The sequence below is a fragment of the Portunus trituberculatus genome, chromosome 43 (assembly GCF_017591435.1).
Source record: "Portunus trituberculatus isolate SZX2019 chromosome 43, ASM1759143v1, whole genome shotgun sequence".
Taxonomy (NCBI): domain Eukaryota; kingdom Metazoa; phylum Arthropoda; class Malacostraca; order Decapoda; family Portunidae; genus Portunus; species Portunus trituberculatus.
In genome coordinates, this window is record NC_059297.1 from 11,767,160 (window position 1) to 11,794,410 (window position 27,251).

Here is a 27,251-nt window from a genome sequence, read left to right on the forward strand (position 1 = left end):
AACGTTCCTCTGCACCCCTATAACCCTTGATCTTCACTAATATAACACTGTGACACTTATGACTTAATATCCATAGCAGTTATACACACTTATGTCTAAAGAAGTTCACAGCAGTATCCTTTCCCTCAAATAGCAGCACTTCCTTCAAGTCACAACACTGACTGGTAACAGGAACACATGGCGACAGCGTTGCCAGATCTACCGATAAGTCGGTAGATCTACCGAATTTCTGATGGATCTACCGATCTACCGACAGATTTCGAAAATATGGTCAAATCTACTGATTTTTCGATCAAACCTCCCGAGAAATTCACGAAATCTACAGAGAGAGAGAGAGGTGGGTTGTGGAGTACGTGTCTCTTTCATGTATCGAATCTCAGCTGACGGACAACAAACCGATAGTACTGTAACTGATGTCGCTGGTTCGGGCGCTATAGAGTCTTGACTCTTAGGCTCCTAAGACTACACACACGCACCTGTAAGTCTTCAGAGAATATATTTATGCTGTTTAAAAGTTTAATTTTGTGTTGATTTAAAATAGAGCCTAAAATATTAGCGGGCTGCGTTTGTGAAGTGATGTGGGTGGAGTGTGCTAATTTACGAGTGTAGCCAACTACTCAGCCAACTACTTACTGTTCTCTAAACTCAACCTATCTACGGTTTTGTATTAGCTAGTTGTGAATAGTTGGTTGGATGGAACATTGATTTGTTCGGAGGATGGGAGAAAAGGAACTGCCTCGTGTAGGTCTATCTGGCCTCTTGCAGTCTCCTCATTTCTTATGTTCTGATGTTCTTATGTTCATTTTCTTTATGCATTTAGATCAAAGTGTTCCAATTTTTGTGTTTTTCTTTTTTATTTGAGTACCGGAAGATATGAAAAATATAATTTGTCTGTGAAATTCCCAGCATGATCTTATTCTTTAATAATAAACCTTTCGAAAAAAAATAATCGTGTTTGTTGCCAAAGAAAATATGAGATAAAAACACATTATTTAAATTGCTCATGTTTGCATTGCACGTGTATTTAATATTATTTACCTTTGGTAGATAATATAAAAAGACATGTGACGTGCAATATATATATATATATATATATATATATATATATATATATATATATATATATATATATATATATATATATATATATATATATATATATATATATCCCATCTGGCAACACTACATGGCGAGCAGACAACGCAGTGATCTCACCTGATCTTACGTAAACCTCTGTGATTGGCAGATTATTTCAACGAATTATCTCTTTCTCGAACAAAATTTCCCTCGAACACCACAGATAGAAACAGACTTGGAGATACAACGGGGACCAAACCTTAGGGAAACTATATATTATTCATTAAATCAAATTTTTCAAATGATTAAATGGCGAGGGAAAAGTAATACTAGTGGTTTCAGAATGCAGTAAGGTAAACAAAAAAAAAAGAAAAAAAAAATCAAAGAAAATGTCAGTCTCTTGTTATAACATCCAACACCGTATTTTTTTTTTTTTTTCCTGGGTTTCAAACTATAGTAGGGAAGATATGTGTGGCTACAGAAAATGCCAAACCCGTATTTTCGTCTATGTAAAATCGTTTAGAATATGCGAAATTTGGAATCTGCAGCAATGTACTGAATATAACCGGAATTTACCCAGCAATGTAGAAGAATAACTCAATTACCTAAAGCATTATAGTTCGGTGAAATAGTATCCTTTAAAGAGTATGTGCAAAATAGATTGGACTCTGATTTGTGTACCAGACAGTAATCAAATCTTAGATACAGAATATAATATAAAAATAAGAGACTGCAAAAGGCTTCTTATTTAGATCGGTCCTCGGAGTCATCCACAGATTTAGCCAAGCTCCTATTGAAACTTAGTTTCTTTTATTGTTTGTCTTATAAAGGCCCGGGTTTGCTCCAACATGGTTTGCCTTCACAGGTTATCCCATTGTCTTGCCAGCTATGGTCTGACAATTTTATGGAGATTGTTTTAGGCGTTGGCTTTTCCGGGGATTTCCCGGCCTGCGGCTGTGTCACACTTGTACCAATATGGACCTCGTCAGATACTTAATACTTCGTAATTGAATGGTGTTGTAGTACCTACATGTACATTGTGATGCTCTAAAAAGGGCAAGTTAGAATAATTTGTGTTTATTTTTAAGTATATTTTGCATTGTTTTTGCAAACACAACAATACTTGACGTTTCCTCCGAGCGTTGTCACATCCCTTTGGGTGACTGAGTGAGGTCACAGGTCAAAGTGACCATGGGTCACTTCCTCTCCCGCTGGCAGGATGAGAGAGAGAGAGAGAGAGAGAGAGAGAGAGAGAGAGAGAGAGAGCAGCTTGACTGACAGGCATTCTTTTCTCAAATTTTAGTAATTTATTAGTAACTATAGATCTGATAGAAATTTATTTGCATGAAATGTAAATTCTATATGGAGAGAGAGAGAGAGAGAGAGAGAGAGAGAGAGAGAGAGTGGTGTGGGAAGCAAGGTTCTCATCGACACAGGCTCTAATCCCATAATTTGCCGAGCACAAGATTTGGCAGAACTGCAGGCCGGGAAATCCCCGAAAACGCCAACACCTAACCGATCTTCATAAAATGGTCAGACCATAATTATTTCATTGCTACACAGACCACCAATGTTCTCCATTCCTGTTTACTTATCAATATCTTTATTATCTATTGGTCCCTTATTTTCAGGCTCTGCTCTTAAGACAGACGACTTTTTTATCTAATTTTTATCCTTAGATTGCTGTTAAGTCTGTCTAAACAAGACCACACAGATGACTGTACACCCCAAGGTTCCTAGCAATAGAACAGTCCATAAAAATACAAAGGTAATAGCAAAAAGCCATTAGTCCTACACATGACAGTGTCTGTATGAAATATACTATTTCCACCCATCATCCCCACCTATATACAGTATATATATTCTAAAAGTCCTTAATGATAGCACTAACAACCTAATTACCAAATCAACCTAATTATTGAGACTTGCAAGGTGCACTTTTAAGAACATTAAAGTTTACAACAAAGAGAATTCAAGCAGTACTTGTTCCCTGCCCAAAGGTCCATATCTTGCTAAGATATCATGTGTGTATGTACACTCCCTGATGAAACATTCCAAGATTAAGAAAAGATAATTTTTTTTTAAAGGTTTTATTTGTGATCGACTTCATGGAGAACGTCTGACCACATTAATCAAAGAGACCCATGCCGAAGTCTTCATCGGACTCCTCTTCCTCCTCCTCCACCTTGGGCTCCTCCTTAGGGGCTTCAGCAGCAGCTGGAGCAGCAGCAGCAGCAGCAACAGCAAACTTGCTTGGGTCCTAGAAATCAAAGTAAATATAAAGGTACAATGGTATACTTCATGAGCAATATCATGCTAAGTGACTGGGTGAGAGCATGTGTGCTTTCCTGGTAGTATGTTGAGGCATAGGTTTGTAGGACACCATACAGAGAAGAGAGTTCCTAATCTCTTTCTATGAGCACAGAAAACAATGATACCATTTCTAGTCACTCCTACAGAATTTAGGGACTGTATAACTAGCTATCTGCTATCTGGCCTTGCTTTGGATGCATGTGGCCAGTTATGCCATAGTTCAAATTTCTGGGATGTAACAGGGTAGTCCACAAGACTGTTCCTTTCAACCATGGGCTGATGGGACTAAGAGTGAATGATGTGGAGCTTGTCTGGGGTAATCTGTTTGAATCTATCAGCCTGCTTTATAGATAGATGAAGTCTTGAAGGTAAGATGAAAAGTGTATTCATTGTAGCAAGCCTTGTGACAGTATAGACAAATGCACACTGGAAAATAATCCAATTGGCATATAATACCTTTGTATGTAACACACACACACACACACACACACACACACACACACACACACACACACACACACACACACACCGGTAGCTCAGTGGTTAGAGCGCTGGCTTCACAAGCCAGAGGACCGGGGTTCGATTTCCCGGCCGGGTGGAGATATTTGGGTGTGTCTCCTTTCACGTGTAGCCCCTGTTCACCTAGCAGTGAGTAGGTACGGGATGTAAATCGAGGAGTTGTGACCTTGTTGTCCCGGTGTGTGGTGTGTGCCTGGTCTCAGGCCTATCAGAAGGTCGGAAATAATGAGCTCTGAGCTCGTTCCGTAGGGTAACGTTTGGCTGTCTCGTCAGAGACTGCAGCACATCACAGTGAGAGAAAAAAAAAAAAAAAAAAACAATTTTGTTTTAGAAAAGGTCAATTGTGTGTAACAAATTTACTGAGTTTCTACTCTAGAATAGTTGATAAGAGTACGAGAGAGAGGGATGGATTGACTATTTATTTGGATTTTAAAAAGGCGTTTTAGAAAAGGTCAATCGTGTAACAAATTTACTGAGTTTCTACTCTAGAATAGTTGATAAGAGTACAAGAGAGAGAGGGATGGATTGACTATTTATTTGGATTTAAAAAAGGCGTTTGATAAAGTGCCACATGAAAGATTACTGTGGAAGTTAGAGGAGAAGGGTGGCTTAAAAGGAAGCACATTGAGATGGATGGAAAATTATTTGAGGGGGAGAGAAATAAGGACAGTAGTTAAAGATATGAAGTCCAAGTGGAGAGCAGTAGAAAGCGGAGTGCCACATGGGTCAGTATTGGTGCCAATACATTTTCTCATATATATAAACGACATGCCAGAGGGAGTGAACAGCTACATAAATCCGTTTGCGGACGATGCGAAACTGTGCTTATAAAGCAAAAGGAGGATTGCGAAATACTGCAGGAAGACTTAAACAAGATCTGGAAATGGAGTAAAAAATGGGAGATGGAATTCAATGTGCACAAAAACTGTCATAGAAATAGGAAAGAGTGAAAGATGACCAGTGGGAATCTATAAGATGGAGATGGAATAGAACTAGAAAAAACAAAAAAGGAAAAGGACTTAGGAGTGACGATGGAAGAAAACAGTCAACCGGTAAGCCATATTGAAAGAATTTTCAGAGAAAGATATAATTTGCTAAGGAATATTGGAGTAGCATTTCACTACATGGACAAAGAAATGATAGTGAAATTGGTAAGTACTATAATAAGACCCAGATTGGAATATGCAGGAGTTGTGTGGACCCCCATAAAAAAAAAACACAAAGGAAGTTGGAGAGACTACAAAAAATGGCTACAAGAATGGTTCCAGAATTTGAAGGGATGACATATGAGGAGAGACTAAAGGCTATGGATCTACCAACCCTGGAACAGAGAAGGGAGAGAGGGGATCTGATACAAGTTTATAAATTGATTAACGGAATGGATCAGGTGGATAACGAGAAACTGATTCTGAGAGAAGAATATGACATTAGAAGCTTAAGATTGTATAGTAAAAAACTGAGGAAGGGAAGATGTCTGAGAGATGTTAAAAAATATAGTTTCCCGCAAAGATGTGTTGAAACTTAGAACAGTTTGAGTGAGGAAGTGGTGTCAGCAGTCTGCATAGCTTTAAAGAAAAATTGGATAAGTGTAGATATGGAGACAGGGCCACACAAGTGTAAAGCCCAGGCCCTGCAAAACTACAACTAAACACACACACACACACAAACTCAATTTCATGCATTGAGAAAAAAAAAGCTTAAGTACTTACAGCCAAGAACTCCTTTAGTTGCTCTGCTTGCTTGAAGGTGATGTCAGTGACGGCAGCAATGGCCAGTAGCCTCTTGAAACCATTCACAACAGAGTGAGGCACAGACACGATGGTTGGATAGCCAATGGAGAGTGACAAAGAAGCAACTTTAGCCAATCCCTGAAGAAAATTAAGTCAAAATTAAATCAACAGAACAAACCACATTATACAATATTATTTCTAATGTCTTGTCACTCCAACACAGTCTCCCTCAAAGTAGAAAAACTGGCAGATTTCCTTTTCACAGGCTAAAATGTTTAGCTCACCTTCCCACACTCTCTCCAATACTTGTCTCCTGTTTATCTATTCTTCAGATATTCTTTTATAGAGCACACTTAATAAGTCAATTAATGACTACTCCTACAAACTCTTATCAAAAGACCAGTGATGAAAGTTTCACAGCAGCTGGGCAACTGGAAAAGACATTACAACAGCATGCCATGATAACAAGATATATGCTGTGGTCATATTAGCAAAGGGCAGACTGGTATGGAATACCTTAAGGGAGTTTCACACCAAAGGTAAGACACCACAGAAGCTACATGGCTTATAATCGCCTCAGTGTATTTTCAATAGGCGTGTTCACACAGGATGCAAAACTGCGTGACACATACCCACCATACCACTCGCACAAATTCTAAGACCCCGCAATTTTTCTGGCCATAGTGTTGATGACTCATGCCCCCTTGGGACTCCCACTTATGTGCTCTTGTCTCCAGAGGCCCACACCTTTTTCTGACTGCAGTGACCTTACTCAATTTTCCCTCCCTCACTCACTCACTGTTCTTCACCATGAACTGATAGATTTCCTGTAGTTGGTGCCTTGCTTCTTAATATCTTGTTCAATAAATGATAGAACTTCAGGAACTGAGCTGGAGTCAATCTGAAATACCATCAAAATTTCTCCTCATCCATTTATAGCTCTTGAATAAGATGATGATATTCAATACAGTCCAGTCATTTCATATTTGCTTCATGTACCCAATTCTGTTTCAAATTATTCAAGGCTAAAAGACAACATTAATAACTTCTTCCTCCACGTCAAGGAACCATAGACTGTCTTCCTTCGTTGCAGAAGGAACTGTTGTCCGCCACAGTGAATGTCTTGCCTAGCATCACACCCAATGTGAACATACCCATAGCAATCAACATCACCCCCGGCTTGGCAGCAAAACATGTCCCACCTAGCATCACATCCAGCGCAATAAAGCCTTTAGAGTCACAGAACCAAAGCCCATAGTTTAAAACTTACTATCACCTCATAACACAGGTACACCAAGGGCAGGGTGCCATGGGTTCTTCACCAGCCACAACAGGCCTCCACAGATGACCAGACAAGAAATATTTGAAAATGCATCAGATTATGGTAATCCCTCAGGGTCTCTTACAACACACTATCACCAGTTGAGTAGCTCAAAGCTTTCACTATAACTGAACTTATCCACATGAGCTGTGCCTAGTGCTAAACCCTTACTACACAAAGGGCTTCAGAGTGAAAGTCATACTGCACCTGTGAATCTCTATCACCACTTGGAAAAGAACATGAAAAATGGATATAGGTGGGCATGCACCCAGCCCAGAACTATACTTGGATGAACATAATAAAAGATAACATATAGAACAGTAAACAACACCAACCTTCACACCTGGAAGAGTTCACCCACATCACCACTATTCACTCACAATATGTTCAAATACTGCATTTAATTAATCAAACCATCCATAGCCTATTTCCTTTACTTTCACCAAGTATACAATACAAATCCTATTTACCTAAAACAAAACTTGTTAGTAATACCAAATCTGAAGAAATTGCACTTATCAACAAGTCTTAGAAAAGAAACATCATAATTCACTATCACTAAAACTTAAAAAACCTTACATCTTGGAAGGATTTCATCAGGTCTTCATCTGTGATATCCAGGACACGGGGAGAGAACACAGTACCCTGGTCATACACCTGCTGCACTACCAGCCCATAGGTGAAGGGGGAGATGTTCAGCATGTTGAGGAGCGTGGCCTCGCTAGCACCCACCTTGTCTCCTTCCTTCATCAGCTGCACATCATTCTGTACAGAAAAGAAAAGCCTGAATCTGTTTTACTCTGCGTGACAGAGAAATCCTTACTGAACTGGCAACATATGTTCAAAACAATAATCACTTTTGCAATCTTGGCTAAATAGCTTTGAAAAAATAAATAAATAAATAAAAAAAATTTAAAAAATAAATTAAAAAAAAAATAAAAAAGCTACTCAATTAACATGAGTTTGAAAAATGCAGTTTGGATTTAATGCAACTTGATATTTAAGGAGAGACAACTAAATAATGCCATTTAGTCAATTTAATGATAACTTGATAATGTCACACACCCACACTGCTTCTGCTGGGAACTGCACCGGGTCAGAATCCTAGAAACTTAACTAAGAGCAGAGCAACTTCTGAATGCAAAATGGTATCCAGAACACCTACTTCTCCACTACGCCACCGCCTCCCTCCTGTTGTTTTCCATGTTCCATGCAAGATTTCACTATGCATCACAAAACAATCCTTTCTTGGTGGTAAGGCTTGTAAAAAGCTACAGAAATGTTGTTTTGTGAACATGAATGTATGAGACCTCACTCCTCAGTGGCTCAATCTGGAGCTAACCTGCGGTGTGAGTGGATCATTCCTCTGCGTTTTAACCTATTGTCCTATACTGTGGTATCTAAGCATCCTCCAACGTCCTCACAGGAAAGGGATAGATCGCTATACTAGGGGAGAAAAGACCTCGGTGATTGTTCATGCGTTGGGATTGAGGGAGAGCACATTGTGTACTATCAGAATAAAATGAGAACGTATTTTTATTGTTTCTGTGACCAAATGATGTATGAAGTTTTTTTTTCTTAAGGTTGACTTACAAAATCCCTAAAATAGGCAGACTTTCCCAGTGGCAAGGAAAGTAAACCCCCATTTACCATTGTTTTCTATGGGAAAATTATATTTGAATAACGCGACGTCTCCAGAAATGTAAGCCTCGCGTTAATTGAGAGTCAACTTTAACCCTTAACGTACGGTGATCGTTTCGGGACGATTGTAGCGTCACATGCGGAGAGGCGGGGATCGCTCCGGGAATCAGGATATTTCGGCGCTAAACATTTGAATCTCTCCCCCTCACTATTGGTCCTGGGGCAAGTGGAAATCTCTGGCATCTTTTCTCGCTCACCTCCTTGAGCCTTGAGACATATGATCCCTCACAATAGGTCATCTTTTCTCATTTCGGGCCGACATCTGGCAATCCCCATGAGCTGGAGGGAGGAAACGGTACTCCGAGTGATGTTATGTCAGTGTTACTCGGTAATGACATTGAGGACAGTGGTGAAAATGAAGACAGTGATTTTTTTATTGAGACAGAAGAAAGTGAAGACTCCAGTAGTGATTCTGATAGTGATTTGGCAGACAGAGACCAACCCTCACAGCGACGTTCATAAACCCGCTCACGTACTCCCCTCGACCAATGTGCTGGTGTGTCACCCCTGGTTGCCTCTACAGGACTGTGCTTGTCAGCCAAGTCACATCAATCCCATTGCTAATGAGAGTTGCCACATTCCAATTATTATACAAATCCACAAAACTTGTAATATGTAGTTTGTTTTCTTTTCCTGTTTTGAACATCATTTCATCTGAGTTCGCATTTCCATGACATGAAAGTGCAAAAGTTCCTACTTTTACATCAAATTCAAATGCCCGAGAGAGAGAGAGAGAGAGAGAGAGAGAGAGAGAGAGAGAGAGAGAGAGAGAGAGAGAGAGAGAGAGAGAGAGAGAGAGAGAGAGAGAGAGAGAGAGAGAGAGAGAGAGAGAGAGAGAGAGTTATCGGAGCTTGGGGGGTATTTCTTAGCGGCGGGTTCTGCCATAAATTTTTTGTTATGCAATAACTTTGGTGTGAGAGATCATAACATGTTGAAAACTACATTGTTGTACTCAGAATAACACAAAGAAATATGTTTTTATAAGGAAAAGAATATTTTTAGCATTTTTGACAGGTGTGATTTTTTCCCACTGTAACAGACGGAAAGTAAATCAACTCCCCATACTTGAAGGGTTAATGATAGACTGTAACATGACCAATATCTTAAAAGCTTGGTGCAATGAAATGTCACTGTGGATGACATTTATTCTATAATACAAGTGTCTGGAGGAAGCATAATAGTTGATTGTAACAAGAGTGCCTAACCATAACCATTCTGAGGGTCTCAGCCAACAATAAATTACAAAGGGCCACTTTGACATTAGAAAACACCAATGTAATCTTTCTACTTACCACAATTTCAATGGTACCCCTGGAAATCTTGGTTGGGATCTGCAAAGCCTGGAAGAAGCTAGTCTTCTCAGGACCAAGACCAGTGTTCTGGTTGGGGATGGTCACAGGGCAAGGAGCAATGGCTCCAGCACGGGCAGGGGCCTTCTTCTTGTTGGCCAGCAGCTTGTCACGCACATCCACCAGGTCTTCGTTGGTGAAAACAAATCCCACATTGTTGACAATATGGGGAAGGAGTCTGCAAGAAAGTAAACAATATTATCAATCTAAACAAAATAAGATCAAAATAATTATAATAGTAATAATAGTCTCTATAGAATAAAGAGGATCATTTGAATGAACAAAGCATGCAATCCTCATCTCACTTGAAAGGGCATTACTGTAACAACATGTATACTAAAAAGTCACATAGAAAAATTTTCTACCTAGACTGGAGAAGTATTGGTTTGCACAGCTACTCCAATTACAGTTAAATTCAAACAATACAGGAACAAAAATACAAGACACAAGTAAATCAGACATACATTGTAAAAGACACAAAAGTATAAAGCACACATGTAACTTTCTTTTCTATTTCATGGATTACTGTCATAAAATAAAAATTCTTAACTATCCCTACTTTTCCCATTGCCTTCACTAGCCTATATCTTAACCATCCTTTCACAAGTTCTATTCCACAAGGCTAGCATTTCAAAGCATTCATATATTGACACAAAACACACATTACCTCAAAGTGGGAAAGCTACTAGCTCTCATATATTCAACTATCCACAACAACAAATCACCATAATTTTATCTATATATAGCAGGACAGTAATCCCATGCAGGGCAGTCCAGACACACCCACACACACACTTAGCCACATCAGCCCCTGGTGGAATGGAATGTCTGATGAACCACCCAGCCATACATCCAAAGTACTACAGTGAATATATAAGTACATGAACACAAGTATGGATGTCTGATAATATGGACAGAGAACACAGCCTTACTTCTCAAGATTGGGGTTGGTCTCCAGGTGGCCTCGGATGGCCTTGCGCATCATGGTGTTCTTGCCCATGAGCACCACAGCACACCCACGCAGGGCCATACGGATCTCCTGCATTTGCTTGGAGCCAACATTGTCAGCGCCCACAATGAAGCAACGGCTGTACTCATCAAACAGCTGAGTGATCTTAGTGAAGTAGTTAGCCTTCCATGTTGGCTTGTCCACCCTAACCATCTTGAATTGTGGATTAAGGCACCGTCACACCGGACTTAGGGACTGCAAAAGAAGGGATTTATGTAAATGGGCAAAACAGTAACAAAAATAAACAGATAATATTGGAGTAACATTAGTGTTTTTCATTCAAGAGTTAGGTTAAATTTAAATAGAAAATCTGAAAAAGAAGTCTGTGTAACATACAACACAAGACTGGTGTGTCATATAGAAGGCTGGGTGACCTTGCCAAAAAATATCTAAATTGGAGGGGCAAGTCTAGTATGTCTCTTATGTAGGGAAAATTTAACATTTTCTAAACTGAGCAACCTCTGCATCAGAGTAAACACTGATATTATTTTTTTGTTAATTACTGGAATTTGTGGGTAGTGCCATATTATAACTTTGTCATGTCTATAACCTGACCCTTCAAATCATGCAGTATCATTTGTGAGGTCAACATTGACAACTCCCCACAATCCACAGTAAGTTAATTCATACTTTTCACCTGTTTTACAGACACATCAGGCAATCTGATAGAGGCTCACTGTCATTTGTTAATATGGCTACCCAATGGAGGGAGGTGAAGCAATAAGTACCAGTGTTCAGTAAAAGTCACAGCAACGATTAAAATATGATATATACACATAAAGAAGAGGTTCTAGACTCATTAAGGAAGCTGTCAAACTCTAACCACCTCTATTGCACTAACAACCTCCACACCATACCAGTAACAAACATCAGTAGCTCACACTGATGACAAGTAATGGTATCATTTTTTGGGGGGTCTCTCGTTTTTCTTGTCATACAAGCTGCTAGCCTGAGAGTCTAGCAAGAAAGGATTGGTCTTTTACTGGGGGCATAAATATAAGCAGAGTACAGGTGGAAAATCCCTGAATGTAGAGAAGAGTGGATAGGGCAAGAAGATTGGTTAAGATCATCAATAAATAATAGAAAGAGAGTGGGTGACAAGACACAACCCTGAGGAACACCACTATTAATAGATTTAGAAGAACAGTGGCCGTCTACCACAGCTACAATAGAACGGTCAGAAAGGAAACTTAGATAAAGTTGCAACAATGAAACTTTTGTATCCTCTCTGATTCTCAGCACTATTCTACTCCTTCACCAATTTCAACAAGGCTTTTCTTACCATTCTCATAATACAGATCTCATCCCAAGTAATTTGAGCACCATTAGGGTTGCCACCTGTCCCTTAAAATACGGAACCGTTCCGTATTGGAGCATGAAATGCTGCATTCCGTATTGAATCGATACGGAACGCCATTTGTTCCGTATTTGCCTGTATGAATAGTCAAGCAAATGAAATAAATTAATAAGTCATCGTGACCAAATATTGAAACAAGTACATAACCAGTTCACAAAAATATATGAGTTTGTTAGGGGTTTGTCGTGCTGCCCGTGCATTACATGAACAGTACACGTAATATCTCGCTCCGCCTCCACGGTTCATCACCAACGGCTGTCAGTCTAGAAATGAGAGGGGCGGAGAACACTGCTGCTGTGCTGTGCCATGCCTATGTCTCATCCCTGTTAGGCACCTGGTACTGAACATGGTTACATCTGCAGGATCTGTACACTTGGAAAATGTATAAGTAATGGCTATATTTATGATCCATTCATATTCCAGGTCGCTACTGTTTTCTCCAAATGAGTTTTTTTTTCTTTTTTCCTTTAATTAAGGGAAATATATTTTTCAGTGTTTCATTCTTTAGAATTTATACAGACAGTTTAATAAAGAAATTTGGGTGGGTGAAATAGGAATGCTTGTTAGAAGAGCCATAGGACATGGAAGTGTAGATGTGAGTAAGAGAGAAATCAATAGGCATGTGGAAGAGAAAGGAAAAGCAGAGTGGAGGAGGGGGATGAGTGAGAAGACAACGCTAGAATGGTATCGGAGAAAGGACCGGCCTAGGCGTGTAAGTTTATATGATGGGAGCTGCGGGGGAAACTGCTGTTCAGAGCCAGGACCAAGTCCCTGGAGGTGAACAGCAGGGTGTATAGGTGGAAGAATGGAGGAAGCAAGGTGTGTGAGGTATGCGAGATGGGTGTGGATGAGACAGTAGAACATTTGATGCTGGAGTGTGAGGGGTATGGGTGTGCAAGAGACAGGATGTTAGGTGTAGTGACAGAAGAGATAGGAGTAGAAGCATGTAGTGAGATGAGAGAGAGGAATGCTAGGGAATGGATGGAGTACCTGCTGGGGCTGTGTGTTGAGAGACAGGTAAATGGTCGGGTGATTGAGGGTGTGAAAGATTTCTTAGAGAGTGCCTGGAGGGAACGTATGAGAATGATTGAAAGGCAGGGACCCCTCAGGGACAGGGATGGGGATGGGGAACAGGTGTGAATGTGATGAATGATGAGGGAGGGGAGGGAGGGAAAGCATTAATGCTTCAGACTTCCTGCTACACCAACCCACTCTTCCATTTCCAGGTGTGTATGGGAGTTTATACATGTGCTGTAGCTGACTGATCCAAAGGCTACACCGACAGCAAGTGCTGGGTGACTCCCAACTCAAGCTCAAGTAAATAAATAGGCCAACTTAGTTGCCAGTCCCCATGCAGGTCTGAGTGTTTGGAGGAAAAAAAATTGAATTTCTTGAAACCTTCCTCTAAAATGAGTTTAGATCATAAGAAGATGGAAATACTGAAGCAGGTAGGGAGTCCCAGAAATTATCAGAGAAAGATATGAATGACTGAGCACTGGTTAGCTCTTGCATTAGAGTTGGACAGAATAGGGATGAGAGAAAGAAGAAAGTAAGTGCAGCAAGGACACAGGAGGAAGGAGGCATACAGTTAGCAAGAACAGAAGGGCAGTTGGCATGAAAAGTAAGAGAAAATAGCAAGAGACACAACATTGCCACAATGAGAAAGAAGCTGTAGGCAATCAGTCAGAAGAAAGAGGAATTAATAAGACAAAGAACTTTTGATTCCACTCTAACTATATATAAAAAAAAAAAAAAAAAAGTGAGTGGAATCTCCATACATGTTCAAATAAGGCCCTTGTATAGAGTTTGCAGTTGGGGGAAGAGCAAAACTGGCAGAAACATCTAAGAATGCCTAACTTTATAAAAGCTGTTTTAGCAAGAGAAAAGAAGTGAAGTTTCCAGTTTATATTATAAGCAAAGGGCAGACCCTCGATACTAAGTGCAGAAGATGGTGACATTTGAATGTCACTGAAAATAAATGTGTACAGTTCCTTCATGTTCTGACAAGCACTGCAAGTGCCCTAAGTGTCAGAGTGAATATCAAGATGGGCAAAACACTAGTTTGACAATGTTTAAAAACAGATTAGATAAGCACTTAAATTTATTAGATTTATAATTATGTATAGCACTGCATGATAGTTTTTATAAGAAATTTACTATAGTTAAACAAGACATGATCCCCATGTATGGCGACCACAAATTGTAGAGGATTTCGCTGCAGGACTTAGCCCTGATAATGGGCCAAATATTTAGAATTAGTATATAATGTATTGTGTACTTGTAAGTGTATCTTTAAGTACTGATGACGAGGTCGCTGTGCGACTGATACAGGATAACCTAGATGGGCCCTGGTGGCCCTTTGTTATCCTATTATTTATGTTATGTTATGGAGATGCACAGGAAGCTATATCATCCTGAAAACTGATAACCACTGGTACTGTAATTTAAGCACCAGTGGCATTAAACATTATCCAAGAACGAGGTAATGGGTATCAAGCCACCCCAACTTTGCTCCGCTAATCTTGGGAAAGCTCCAGCTAGTATAAGGTAAGCGATGTTCCCATGATGGCAGGACAACAGAGATGAACTACCTGCCCATTAACCCCGAGGTCTGCGCCCACAATACATACTCCACCAGCCTCTCCTCCCCCTCTTATATGCCCCTGGAGCAGCTTGACCATATAATACACACCATATAGTTATGTAGAGTCTACTTCCTGAAATTAAGAGTGAAAAATTCGAGGGAGCAAATAGCTAGACCTACCTCGCCGCAGCCACGAGGTACAGAGGATGAAAACAGCCCAGATCAAAAGTGACAAAGCTCTGTTCGTGTCACATGTATCTTCATTTTTAGAAAAGAATTTCGTTTCCACATACCACTTTATTTTGTTTTTAATTTCTAAGCTACTATTTTAGGTTTGATTTATGATATATGGAGACTGCAAAGTTTTGCTATGGTTATTTTCATACATTCAGATCTTGAGCTTAAGTTTAATACTATATGTTTCCAATTGTGGAAAACAAAATATGAAAGCGAATAATATCCACAGCACAGCTAATTCATACATCTAGTACACCACACTCGCTCGAGGAATCTCTTCACAGCCTCAAATATCCTTTCATTCATTTATACACACTTCCACCATCATCATCACCATCATCATCATCCGCTCCTTTATTCTCGATCCACTTTTTGTAACCTTATCAGAGAATTGTTTGGATCATGGAAATAGTCCTTAGTTTGCATTATCTCTCTCATATCTCTTACACTGCTGATTTTGGTGACGCTAGTGATGTGATTCTTCTAAGTAAGCAGTATATGAGAAAGGAAAGTGATCACTTTTTTTTTCTTTTTTTTTTCTTTGGTGATGATGAATTGTAAGTCAAACGATAAAATTGGGATCTACAAATGTCAGTCTATTTGCTGCAAACGATCCGAAGTTACGAGGGGGAAAACAATCATATTATCCCTGCAGCGTCACAGGCAGCAGGTAAATTTGCAGTTCTGTTCTCTTATTCTTCATGTTCTTTCCATATACAGCAATATATCTTCGACAAATTAAGTCAAATAAAATCAAAGCAGATCAAACAATCCTTAGAGCATCTCCTGACGATGAGGCCACACAGCATCACCACCGATGTTAATTGATGTTTTCTGCATCATTTCCTCCATCTTTCGGTCACAATTTTATCCTTTCCCATTTGCTGAGACTCAACTCATTAAAGTATACTTTTTTCCCCTTGTTTTCATGTAAAGCTGCGATGATCCTACGGGACGTACTTGAAGGGATTATTATAACCCTGTGGCGACTTTCTTTCTCTCTCTCTCTCCTGAATGTAGTAGTAGTAGTAGTAGTAGTAGTAGTAGTAGTAGCGGCAGCAGCAGCAGCAGTAATAGTAATAGTATTCGGAAGGCAGTGGCGTAGTGGATAAAGTGGTGAGCGTGGGATCGGGCAGACGTCCACTCGTAGGTTCGAATCCCACCACATTCCGCTTTGAAGTTATGTCGAGTGTTTTAAAGTTACCTACATGTCACCATGTTACCCAGGCTTTAGGTGGTTACACCAAAGATGCGCTTGGGTGGTGATATGGGCCCTAATTTGGGTACCACTTTATATAAAATTACCTGCACCACTAATGGGCGGAAGCTTAACAGCGCTTCCCACATATACTCTTCAAGTATGCCTACAAGCACTATGGGCCATAGTAAAAAAAAAAAAAAAAAAAAATATATATATATATATATATATATATATATATATATATATATATATATTATTATTACTATGATGATGATGATGATGATAATAAGTGATAATAATAATAATAATAACAAAAAGCAAGAGGTAGACTGCATATCATAAGGAATAACAAAACAAATAAGAATATACGTTTCCTCAGATCATTTGATAATGGCATGCTATTAAGGGTGATTAGTAGAGAGAGAGAGAGAGAGAGAGAGAGAGAGAGAGAGAGAGAGAGAGAGAGAGAGAACTTGAAAGGACAGATATTGTCTCTGGCAGATTACATGTGGCAGGAACACCATTCCAGATTTTAGGTTCATGTCCTTAAGTACCCAGTGGAGTTCGACAGTGGAAGAATATACATACTTTAAAGACTTCTGGCAACCTCCAAAATACTTATCCTACAACTTTGATTGATACATTTGCCCTTTTGGGACTAGGACCACTGTAGGCTTCTTAAAATTTCCCTTTTGGTTTTCCAAGCCAGAGATTCTCTTGCATAAAAAGGTAGAATAGAGATTTAGAGCACTAAGATAAAAGATAATAATAAAGGTTGCATATTTCCATCATAAAAGAACTGTAAGCAACATTAGAAAAAGTTGTTCATCATATGAAGAAAATGAAGAATATCATTTTGAGAAATAAAAGAAAACCACCACCGACACATAAGCAAGTCTTGTTGAGTGGTGCTCAATAGTCTCCATTGGTGACTGATCAAGCAATGATCACTACTTTGCAACAGGGATACAGTCATTAAGGTAAAAATTAAGTTTTCAAGTCAAATAGTAGATATTTGATTCCTTAATCTAAAAAAAAATCTATTCTCTGCAGTGTAAACAATTTAACCATTTATGACTTCCATTTTCTTATCCACCATGGATTAATGAAATAAAAATTTACTCTGTTTTTCTTTAAATTATATTTAATGATATTCATGAAAGCCCAATTTTCATCTACCAAATAAACTTTGACGAAATTTGAAAAATCCACACAGTAACTTCCATTTATGAATTTCCATCAAATGCTTTAACCAAAGTTTAACAATGTGGAGAAAAAATCCAACAACTAAGAACATTTTCACAGCTAACATAACACCTGCCTCATTAAGTTCACTTTGTATTTTCTACTATTATTTCATAATGTCCTTTTAAGCTTTTTTCTAGCCTTGAAGGACGAAAAGCACACAACAACTTTTATACTACTGTTTGAGCTGTCTAAAATGAACTGAATAGACATGAGATGTGACTTTATGCATCATTTATTGTCTGTCTTTACTTGCATGTATGTGTTGAGAGAGAGAGAGAGAGAGAGAGAGAGAGAGAGAGAGAGAGAGAGAGAGAGAGAGAGAGAGAGAGAGAGAGAGAGAGAGAGAGAGAGAGAGGGGACTGTGGCCAGTCTTTAAAAACTAGTGTACAAGGTTTTTAGTTTAATAGCAATAGAAGACAATGGAAGGTTAAAATCTAGTGTTTATCTTGTATATAAGCCAATATTGTCTCTTTAAGACAGCAATATATGTACTATAAAAATTGATTAAGGGATAGCACTTGTTCCTCTTCTCATAATCGATCCTCATATGAAGCCAGTGATAAGACAAGAAGGAAAAATTGCTGTATTGTCGAATCCAGGAAACATACTAAAATAATAATGAACAGTAACAGTAGCTGATGCCAGTAATTTATTTATATTATAATGTAACCACTGTTTCAGAACACAGCCGATTACTCATCTCGGTGAGAGCAGGGGTGACAAGAGTGGAAGGAGAAAGACATACATTTGACAGGCCCCAGCCACCTCACCATGTCACTGTCATCCCAGTTGTGGATTCCAACCAATCACCACCCACTTCAAGAATACTAGGGCCTTTCCTTGGCAGGAGAAGTACTTTAAAGGCAATGTCAATGGCAACAACACATGACTGGGCTGTCAAACCTCCCACAGCAATCAAATGTTGACATGTGACCTGAGGTCAAGCTACATTAAAGTCCTTACACAACCAGTGCCAAGATACCACTTCAAACTTTGAATCTCCTTGTCTGCTTTGTAACACTTTCTATCTGGCCACAGGTCACCAAAAGATTTGGGCAGGGTTCAATGTTCACTGGAAATCATGTAATAAACACAAGAGTTATGCTGGTTAATAATGTGACTTTTTTGCATATCATATAACTTAAATATTGTAGCATACCAAAGCAAGATACAGGTTTATCTGTATTTGGGTATGAAATGAGGTCAAATCCTAGTAACAGCAGTGTTCACTAACACTGCTTGTTCCCACAGTTGAAGTAAACAATTTTCACATGTAATACAACTGTTTCACTTGAAGTCAGAAAAGTTTGTACATCAACACTGCACTGCTGTAGAAAGAAAATCTACACACTAAAGATTTCTGAAATAACACTTAAATGATTCTTGTATTCTGACTTCATGCAAAACTGGCATCATACTAACACTGATGTTAACACGAGCAATGATATACAATGACATATTGATGCAGCACAAGCATGAAAATATTCATGCACCTGGAGACAATAATTACCTGACATTGGCAGATGACACACCCACACCTCTCACATTAATTGTATAAAACAACTTTAAATCAATTAAATATATTCTATAATCATTAGACATTTTTTTCTCTTTTTTTCTTTCTTTTTTATCTTGAATACAGAGTGGTTAACAGATCTTAAGCTTACCACATTGCATTAGAGAGATGACATCATGAATAACTAATAATTATGTCATCAACACAGTTTCCCTTTGGCATAAATTGGGGGTATGAAATCATGGATGACTTAGTTCATGGAAGAAGCTGTGATGGATGCAATTTGAGTATTAATATAGAAAATATAAGAAGATCCTTTCATCAATGTAATAGTCAGCATGACTAAATACCCCAAAATTCACTTTGACTCAATACAGGGATCAACCCTGAGTGAAGAGGAAGGAAAAAAATCTATGGTATGTTCCTGTATACACAAGAAACATAACTGTACAGGCTCTGTCCAATAAACAGATGAAAACTTTTACTTAACTTTATCTTTTAACTAAATAAAATTTGAAAATCATGTCCTTGCATTTTAACAATTTCTGAAGTAACAATACATTTCAAAGATGGCAAACTAAAGCTATAGGAAGAAAATACTTTTCACTTCAAAATATATCCCTGAATCCAGTCATAGTTAAAACTATTTCACAAGTGCATTAAAAATATAAACACATAAGTAATTAGGAATAGGATCTCGATACTAAAACATATAAATGCATGATCCAACTTTGATAATTCCCATCTAGTACATATAGGTAACAATGTGGGCATCCTTCATTCTAGCCCTTGGACCATTTACATTGGTTCTGAGGCATGATAGGCTTGGTTTCTGTACAAATTAAGCTTTCATCACAACGGGAACTGTTTTTTAGCATTTCCTTAATACCACAATCTGCCTCTTTTCTTAACACCCCTGTGCTGAGACACTGTCAGCCATTACATAAATTTTTATGATTTTCTGCTTGTAAAAATACTTTTCCTCAAAACATAATGATTAAGGTTACAAAAGATCCTGAACACATTTTACTTCCAAAATGAAATACCAATATACATGTATGTAATGATATGAATCAATATTCACATCCCATTTAAATATATAAAAGTATTGATTTTTTAAAGTTTATTTGACTTGAAATAAGATATGATATACAAACTATGCACAATTTACTTTCACAGAATGACACAGCCTTTTTCCTGTAGCTGAGCGATTCTGCATCACTATCATTACACTTAAAATGTCAAAAACAGTAAGCACCAAAGAAAACTGAAGCATAATAAATGGGGAATTACAGTTTTATTATCTACAAGATTGTCATAATTTTGCTGCTTCAGGTTCAGAACTTGAGGTACTTCATTCTGGCTTCATTACCACTGATACAAAAGATGATGACACTAAAATAATAAATGCAATGACCAGTCCCAACAGATCAAGAAAGTATATCAATAGTCTGCAACTTATACCAAAAGCATTAATATTGCATAACTGTATGCAGTTTCTTTTGGATCCCATGACTTATAATGAACTCGTAAGTCACTTTTCATAGACCATGCTCAGGAAAGCACAATCTATAGCTTGGCAGTTACTGGAGAAGGAGATGGAACAAGGACTGCATGGATGATACTAACACCATCCCAACTTTTGTCTTAATTAGTATAAAGTATTTTCAACAAATGGAACCTAAGTTCACATCTTGGAACTCTAAATCTATCTGAAGTTTGTATGTACTCTCTAAACAGAACTCTTGAACGAATCTAATTATTTGGAATGCAAAAAACTTCTTGCCCTAATATAGTATAAAAATTAAGCCGACAATATGTACTTCAAAAAATACACGAAAACTAATATCCATGTGAAAAGATACTAGGAGCTCAGTATTTAGTTCTTGTGAGATTTCTCAATCAATAATGCTAGACAACAGTTCCTGCCACATAACATCAGCAAAGTGCTTTATAAGCAATTGAACATCAATAATTCAAAAGCAATTAACTACGACATTCCAACAGCAGATGAACAACATCCTAATCAAAAATTTCACAACAAACACTTCTTAGTAGCAATTACTGGCAGTTCAAGAGGAGCACAGATACATCACTAAGAACAAATACTACAAGTGCTCCTGAAGTTGATATAAATTTTTGAAGAAAACTTTTCTATTAAAGACTCTTAACATCTTAGCTTCATATAATGAAGTCTGACAGCCACATGAAAACACTTAAGTTAACTTCTAAAAGACTGAAACCAGTAACTAGATTAAGAATTTATATTTTTCTTTCTAGATCTGACACTTTTTGGCTATTGAACAAAATGTTTCATATACACATTTTCTCATCCAGCCTTTTCCAACACAGTTTGCATGCCAATTTTTCCCCAGTTAAAACACAGCTTGTCTTCATATATTGCCCAAATGACCAAAAAGGTGAGGCACTTGTCCAATTTTCTTCAAACAGGAATCTTGCCATAGTGTTCAGGTCACACAACATACCTGCTGTGAACTCTGTAGCATGAAGATTTTTCACAGACTGAGAAACCAGTCACAATCTTCATGCATTATCTTGATGTTGCCTGAACCCTTGGCAAACAGGCAGCCTTAGTTTCCTACTTTAGAGTCTTCAACTATAAAATGCCTGTTCATTTTATATTCCACTCTTCATCAAATGTCAGTACATCACCTTCAGTTTTGTTGCATGGGTGTTTCAGCAGCAAGACGCTGCTTGAATAAAACAGTTTCTTCAAAGATTAGTTCCTTAAGTTTCTCTTTTGGAAGATCATCTAACTCCATCTCAAACTTGAAAGGTTCTTCAGCAACAGGCTGGAATATGAAGTAAATGTATATAAAAGATTCATAATTAATATAGGATATTTCATTTCAAAATGTTCATAATATCAATCACTTCACTTACATTAGTTAATAATGTTTATGTCATATAAGCATTTCATAGGTTTCTCAAATGTGTAAAATTGAACGAATGCCACTTTTCCTCCAACCACATTACTTAAGGCATTTAATTTGTCAGCTTCATTAATTCAATTTGATTTCTATCTAAGTAACATGAGGAAAATAAATAAATAAATAAATAAATAAATAAAAATACATAAAATTAAATACTATAATAATCATGATAATAAAATACCAGATAAGTGCATGCATGATTCTTTTTCTTATTCATACTACCTTATTCCCACTGTGTAGTAGGCTCAGCTGGTTGAGTTAACTTTTTCCATCTGTTTCTATTTATTGTGTCTTATTGTAGTCCATGTTAATTCATGTCATGCTTCAGCACATTTTTCCATCTTATTCTTTTTCTATCCCCACTCCTTCCCATAACTGTTATCAGCACTGCCTTCTTCATTGGTTCCTCCTCATCTGTCCTTCTCACATGTCTAAAACATCTGTCTTGCCTTCTCTTTTATGTTACACACTCCAGGCATTCTTCTTGTATCTTCACTTTCTCTCTTTTCCAACAGTTAGATAACAGCCATCCATCTCAGCATTCTCATCTCCATTCTCTGCAGAATATTCTCTGCTTTCTCCCTTAATGGCCAAGTCTCTGCACCACACAAAATTACTGGTCTTATTACATTTTTGTATACCTTCATCCTCAATTTTAACAGTATTTTCATATCTAAAATGACTCTGCTAACTATCTCAATTTATAACATGCTTCTTTCACCCTTTGTCTAACTACCTTCTTCATCCGTCCTTCCTCTACTATCAGTGATCCAAGATATTTAAACTCTTCTGATTGCTTAAGTCTTCTGCCATCTTCTGATATATGACGTTGATTTCCCATATCCTCAGTTGCTTACCATTACCTGTCTTCTCTGTATTCACTTTCATTACTTTTTTCTTCAGGTTGTCCTTCCATGCCAAACACCTTTGCTGCAATTCCTCCTTTGTGTCAGCAAAACTTACTAGATAGTCAGCAAATAAACTCCCACAATTCATCATCTTATCTCAGATCATTCATTATTGTGTGCAACACAATAAGAAACAGAAACAGATTCAATGCTGATCCCTGGTGTAATCCTACTTCAATTTGAAACGACTCTGTTCCTATACTTTGTTTATACCATTGTCCTCACTCCCTCATACATCATCCTCACCAATCATACCATATTTTCTGGTACACTCCTCTATCTCAAATTCCAATACAACAATTTTCTTGGTACTCTGTCATATGCTTTCTCCAAATCCACAAAACAATAATAAACTTTTCGGTTTTCTTCAAGATATTTTTCTCGTATTTGTCTCATAATAAATGTTGCATCTGTGGTGCTCTTCCCTCTCGAGAATCCAAATTGATGTTTGTGAACTTCGACCATCTTTCTCAACCTCCCTGCTATCACTCTCTCTAATATCTTCAATATATGCTCCAACAACTTTATACTCCTGCAATTTTCACAATTCAGTATATCTTCCTTTTGCTTATATAATTTAACTAATTCACTTTCCTTCCAGTCTCCTGGCATTTTCTCAGTACTCCAGATAATTTCTAACAGTGCATGAATCCACTCATGACCAAGGACTTCCAATGCCTTTATCAATTCTATTGTTACTTCAGACTTTTCTCCTGCTTTTGTTTGTCTTTCTCTTTCTGATTGCTACCTCTACTTCCCTCATACTAATGTCTGGTATTGGTCCTTCCACTGGTAATGCTTCACTCAGTTCCTTTGTAAGAATACTTCCATTTTCATGCTTTATTACTGATATTTCACCAACATCTTTCCTCATTTTATTTCTTACCTTTGCTGCTCTGTATATAATCTTCTCTCCTGCTGTTTTCAGTTTCCTATACCAATCAATCACTGTATGCATTTATCTGAGCTATTGCTACTGCTTTCTTAGCCTTTCTCTTGGCCCATCTGTATCTTTCTTTTGTGATATCATTGTCATCTTTTCATCTGCTGCAGTGCTCACTCTTTTCTTTTATTACTGTTTGCACCTTGTCATTCCACCACATGTTTTACTCTCCTCTGGGTTTTCCACTAGTTTTTCCACACACTTCAGTTGCCTTTGCTACCAGTGTATCTTTCATATCTGTCCAAAGGTCTTCTACCATTTCAGGAAACGTACCATTCCCTTACCTTTCCCCGAGTCTCTTCTACCTTTCCTTTAAGCTTCAACTTTTTCCTGCCTTTGAGCTCCCAGCCTTTAATCTTCCTTTGCTTCCTTCCAATTTTAAACCTAAAACCTGCTATTTATAATAGCCTATGCTGTGTCCCCAATGGTTCTCCAAGTAGCACATAGCAATCTAATACTAATTTTTTAATTTCTTTTCTGACTTTTGTATGTTATAGGATAATTTCTTCTCTTTTTAAATATGGTGTTAAAAATTCTGACATCTTCAGCCTCTGCTATTTCCAATAACCTTTCACCTTCCAAATCCCATACCACCATGTGTTTCTTCATATTCATTACAGTTCTTCCTGACATACACAATCATATCTTTTCATGCAGTTCTCTATTTTTTCTCTTTATTCTTTTTTCCTCTTCTCTACAACCTTGTTGTGGTACATCTGTTGATATCACATGCCATGTTTCTCTTACGATAAGTTTCAAACCCATTAGTCTACCACCATTCCTTATAACTTCTGTGATACTTTCCTGCAATTCTGGATGGAAAATAATTCCTATTCCATTTCTCCTTACATTTTCTCCACCATAGTACACCTTGTATCCTTCTCCAATTACTTTGGCACTATTATCTTTCCTCTTAGTTTCCTGAATGCATAGTATCTTGATATTCCTTCTTAGCATTACATTTACTAACTCTCTTCCTTTCCCTGTAAGACTTCCAACATTCCAGCTGCCAATTCTAAATTTTCCCTTCTTTTTCCATTCCTTGATGTTCTTTCCCACTAGCTTCTTTGGTCACAGCAGTGGATTCTGCAATACCCTTTGTCCATTTTTCACTGCAAAGCAGGGCTGCTGCAGCACGTCACTAACAGGGGACACACAACCTAGCCATATTGCTTTCCAAAGATAACTTAAGATTCACTACTTAACAACGGCACTTGTTTTGGTGCTCAGTTGACCAGACCTGTCAACAACACTCCTAATTTATCCAAGCTTTTGACTGGCATTGAGTTGAGCTGGCTTGCTTCTCCAGTAACATGAATGTTCTCATTGTATAAAGAAAGGCATACTAAACATGAAAATGCAGACCTTAAGGCTGCAAGACCATCAACCAATATACATAACATACACATTACAACAAAACGTTACCTCATCAGCAGGGTCATAATATTGTTCCAGGTATGGATGAGCAAGAGCGTCCTCCACTGTGATGCGTTTATGGGGATTGAAGGTCAACATCTTATCTAACAAGTCCAAAGCTTTGGCATCTGCATTTGAATACAGTTTTGTCCATGGAACTTTTGGTTTGTATGGGAGAGACTGTAGATAACTTCTGGCCTGTAAATGCATTATATATATTAAAAGTAAGTTCCACAAAACTGCACATTACCAATTACACCAGAGAGAGCTGACTTGTCAATTATTTATCTAATACATAAACATTAGCTACATCATATGTCTACTTGTAAACTTTTTCACATAGCAACCTCAAAATATGACATGACATTCTTTACTAAATACATTCTTTATCTGCCAAGACAAAGATTATTCCAGAATATCATATACTGTTCATGTTGTTTAAAATCAGCCAAGTTGCCAATGAAAGTACCTTTTCATTTATGATACATTCTAGATCCTCTTGACATGGGGAACCCAGGATACCCAAGATGTGGTTCAGTTGATCCAAGTAATGCTTCCCAGGGAACAAGGGACGGTTAGACAGCATCTCAGCAAGAATGCAGCCCACAGACCAAATATCAATGGATTTTGTGTAGCCCTGTAATAAAAATACATTTTAGAAATTATTCAAACTATCATTTGCAATAAATAGTTCAACAATCTACCATTATCTTTATTTTTGTACATGTCTGCCTTGTTCAGAGAGACGCCCTCCCTTAATTGTAGATTACCAAGATGAATGGTATCTAGCAGCTTTTTTGCATATGAGATCTCTGAAGCTACACTAGACTGCTTCATTTCAAGTCTTCTGTGGTAAACTTCTATAAACTTTCAACAGCCCCAAATGATTTTTGACCAACTGTTAACATCACTAGACATAATGCTTAACTCCCACTCTCTTCCTAATTCTAATATTCTCAGCATCTAGAGATCATGACTCTTGATAATGAAAAGATTTCTCAACTCATGCTGCATCCTGAGAAAAGTAACTGATAACCTGATTCCAAAACATGCAAGGATTGGGGTTATCAGTGTCTTTAAATACATAATCATGAATCCTTAATAGGAGAGAGCAAGAGAAAAATCCACATCTTTAGGCTCCTTACTAAGAAATCTGTCTGTCATTACTTATCAATTACATTTCAAATACCTCAGTTACAGCAAAGTAGGAAAAAATACATTTCAGACATTTAATAATAATCGCTTAAATCTTTTAACATTGACAAAAAATTGTAATTCCAATCCAGATTCTGGATCCCTACACCCTAAGAACAATAGAATCCTAGGACTTTTACATTGGAAGATAAAACTTCTTACTATCATCTATATATATATATATATATATATATATATATATATATATATATATATATATATATATATATATATATATATATATATATATATATATATATATATATATATATATATATATATATATATATATATATATATATATATATATACAGTAAGGTCCCGGTTACGCCGGTCTCGAGTTACGCCAAACTCGCACTTACGCCAGTCCACTATAAGGCAATTTAAGATTTAAAAATTTGAAAAGTTATAAATCGTAAAGCTTTATTGTTTATTGTTATTGTTGGCCGCCAGGCGTCACTAGTGGTTATCCGCCACACCGCCCACCTCATGCTTGAATACAATAACACTCTACATACCTCAGTTCCACCACACCGTCGCCCCTGGCAAGAGTGTTCCTACATCTGCGTTTGCTGACTATCTTAGTATCTTGCTCAATGGCACCAAAAAGAAAACTCCTGAGTGATAGCAGTGATGCTAAGAAAAGGAAAACCATTACGCTACAAGAAAAAGTG

The 27,251-nt window shown here is 37.7% G+C and overlaps 2 protein-coding genes across 2 annotated transcripts in view; both read right to left on the reverse strand.

Annotated features, from left to right (window-relative positions):
* Positions 1-3,147: 3,147 nt before the first annotated feature.
* Positions 3,148-15,260, reverse strand: LOC123518235 (60S acidic ribosomal protein P0-like). The gene is made up of 6 exons (XM_045278956.1): positions 15,141-15,260; positions 10,943-11,214; positions 9,954-10,188; positions 7,540-7,725; positions 5,619-5,777; positions 3,148-3,337 (listed from the first exon to the last, which is right to left on the reverse strand). The coding sequence occupies exons 2-6, from the start codon at positions 11,170-11,172 to the stop codon at positions 3,206-3,208; spliced, it is 942 nt and encodes a 313-aa protein (XP_045134891.1). The 5' UTR covers positions 11,173-11,214; positions 15,141-15,260; the 3' UTR covers positions 3,148-3,205.
* A 3,012-nt stretch (positions 15,261-18,272) lies between these two features.
* The window catches only part of LOC123518080 (mitogen-activated protein kinase 1-like), a 31,052-nt gene continuing 22,073 nt past the window's right edge, over positions 18,273-27,251 (reverse strand). The window contains exons 6-8 of the mRNA XM_045278681.1: positions 25,853-26,020; positions 25,393-25,581; positions 18,273-21,975 (exon numbers count right to left, since the gene is read on the reverse strand). Coding sequence (XP_045134616.1) covers positions 21,838-21,975; positions 25,393-25,581; positions 25,853-26,020 — 495 coding nt within the window. The 3' untranslated portion in view covers positions 18,273-21,837. The remainder of the gene's footprint in view (positions 21,976-25,392; positions 25,582-25,852; positions 26,021-27,251) is intronic.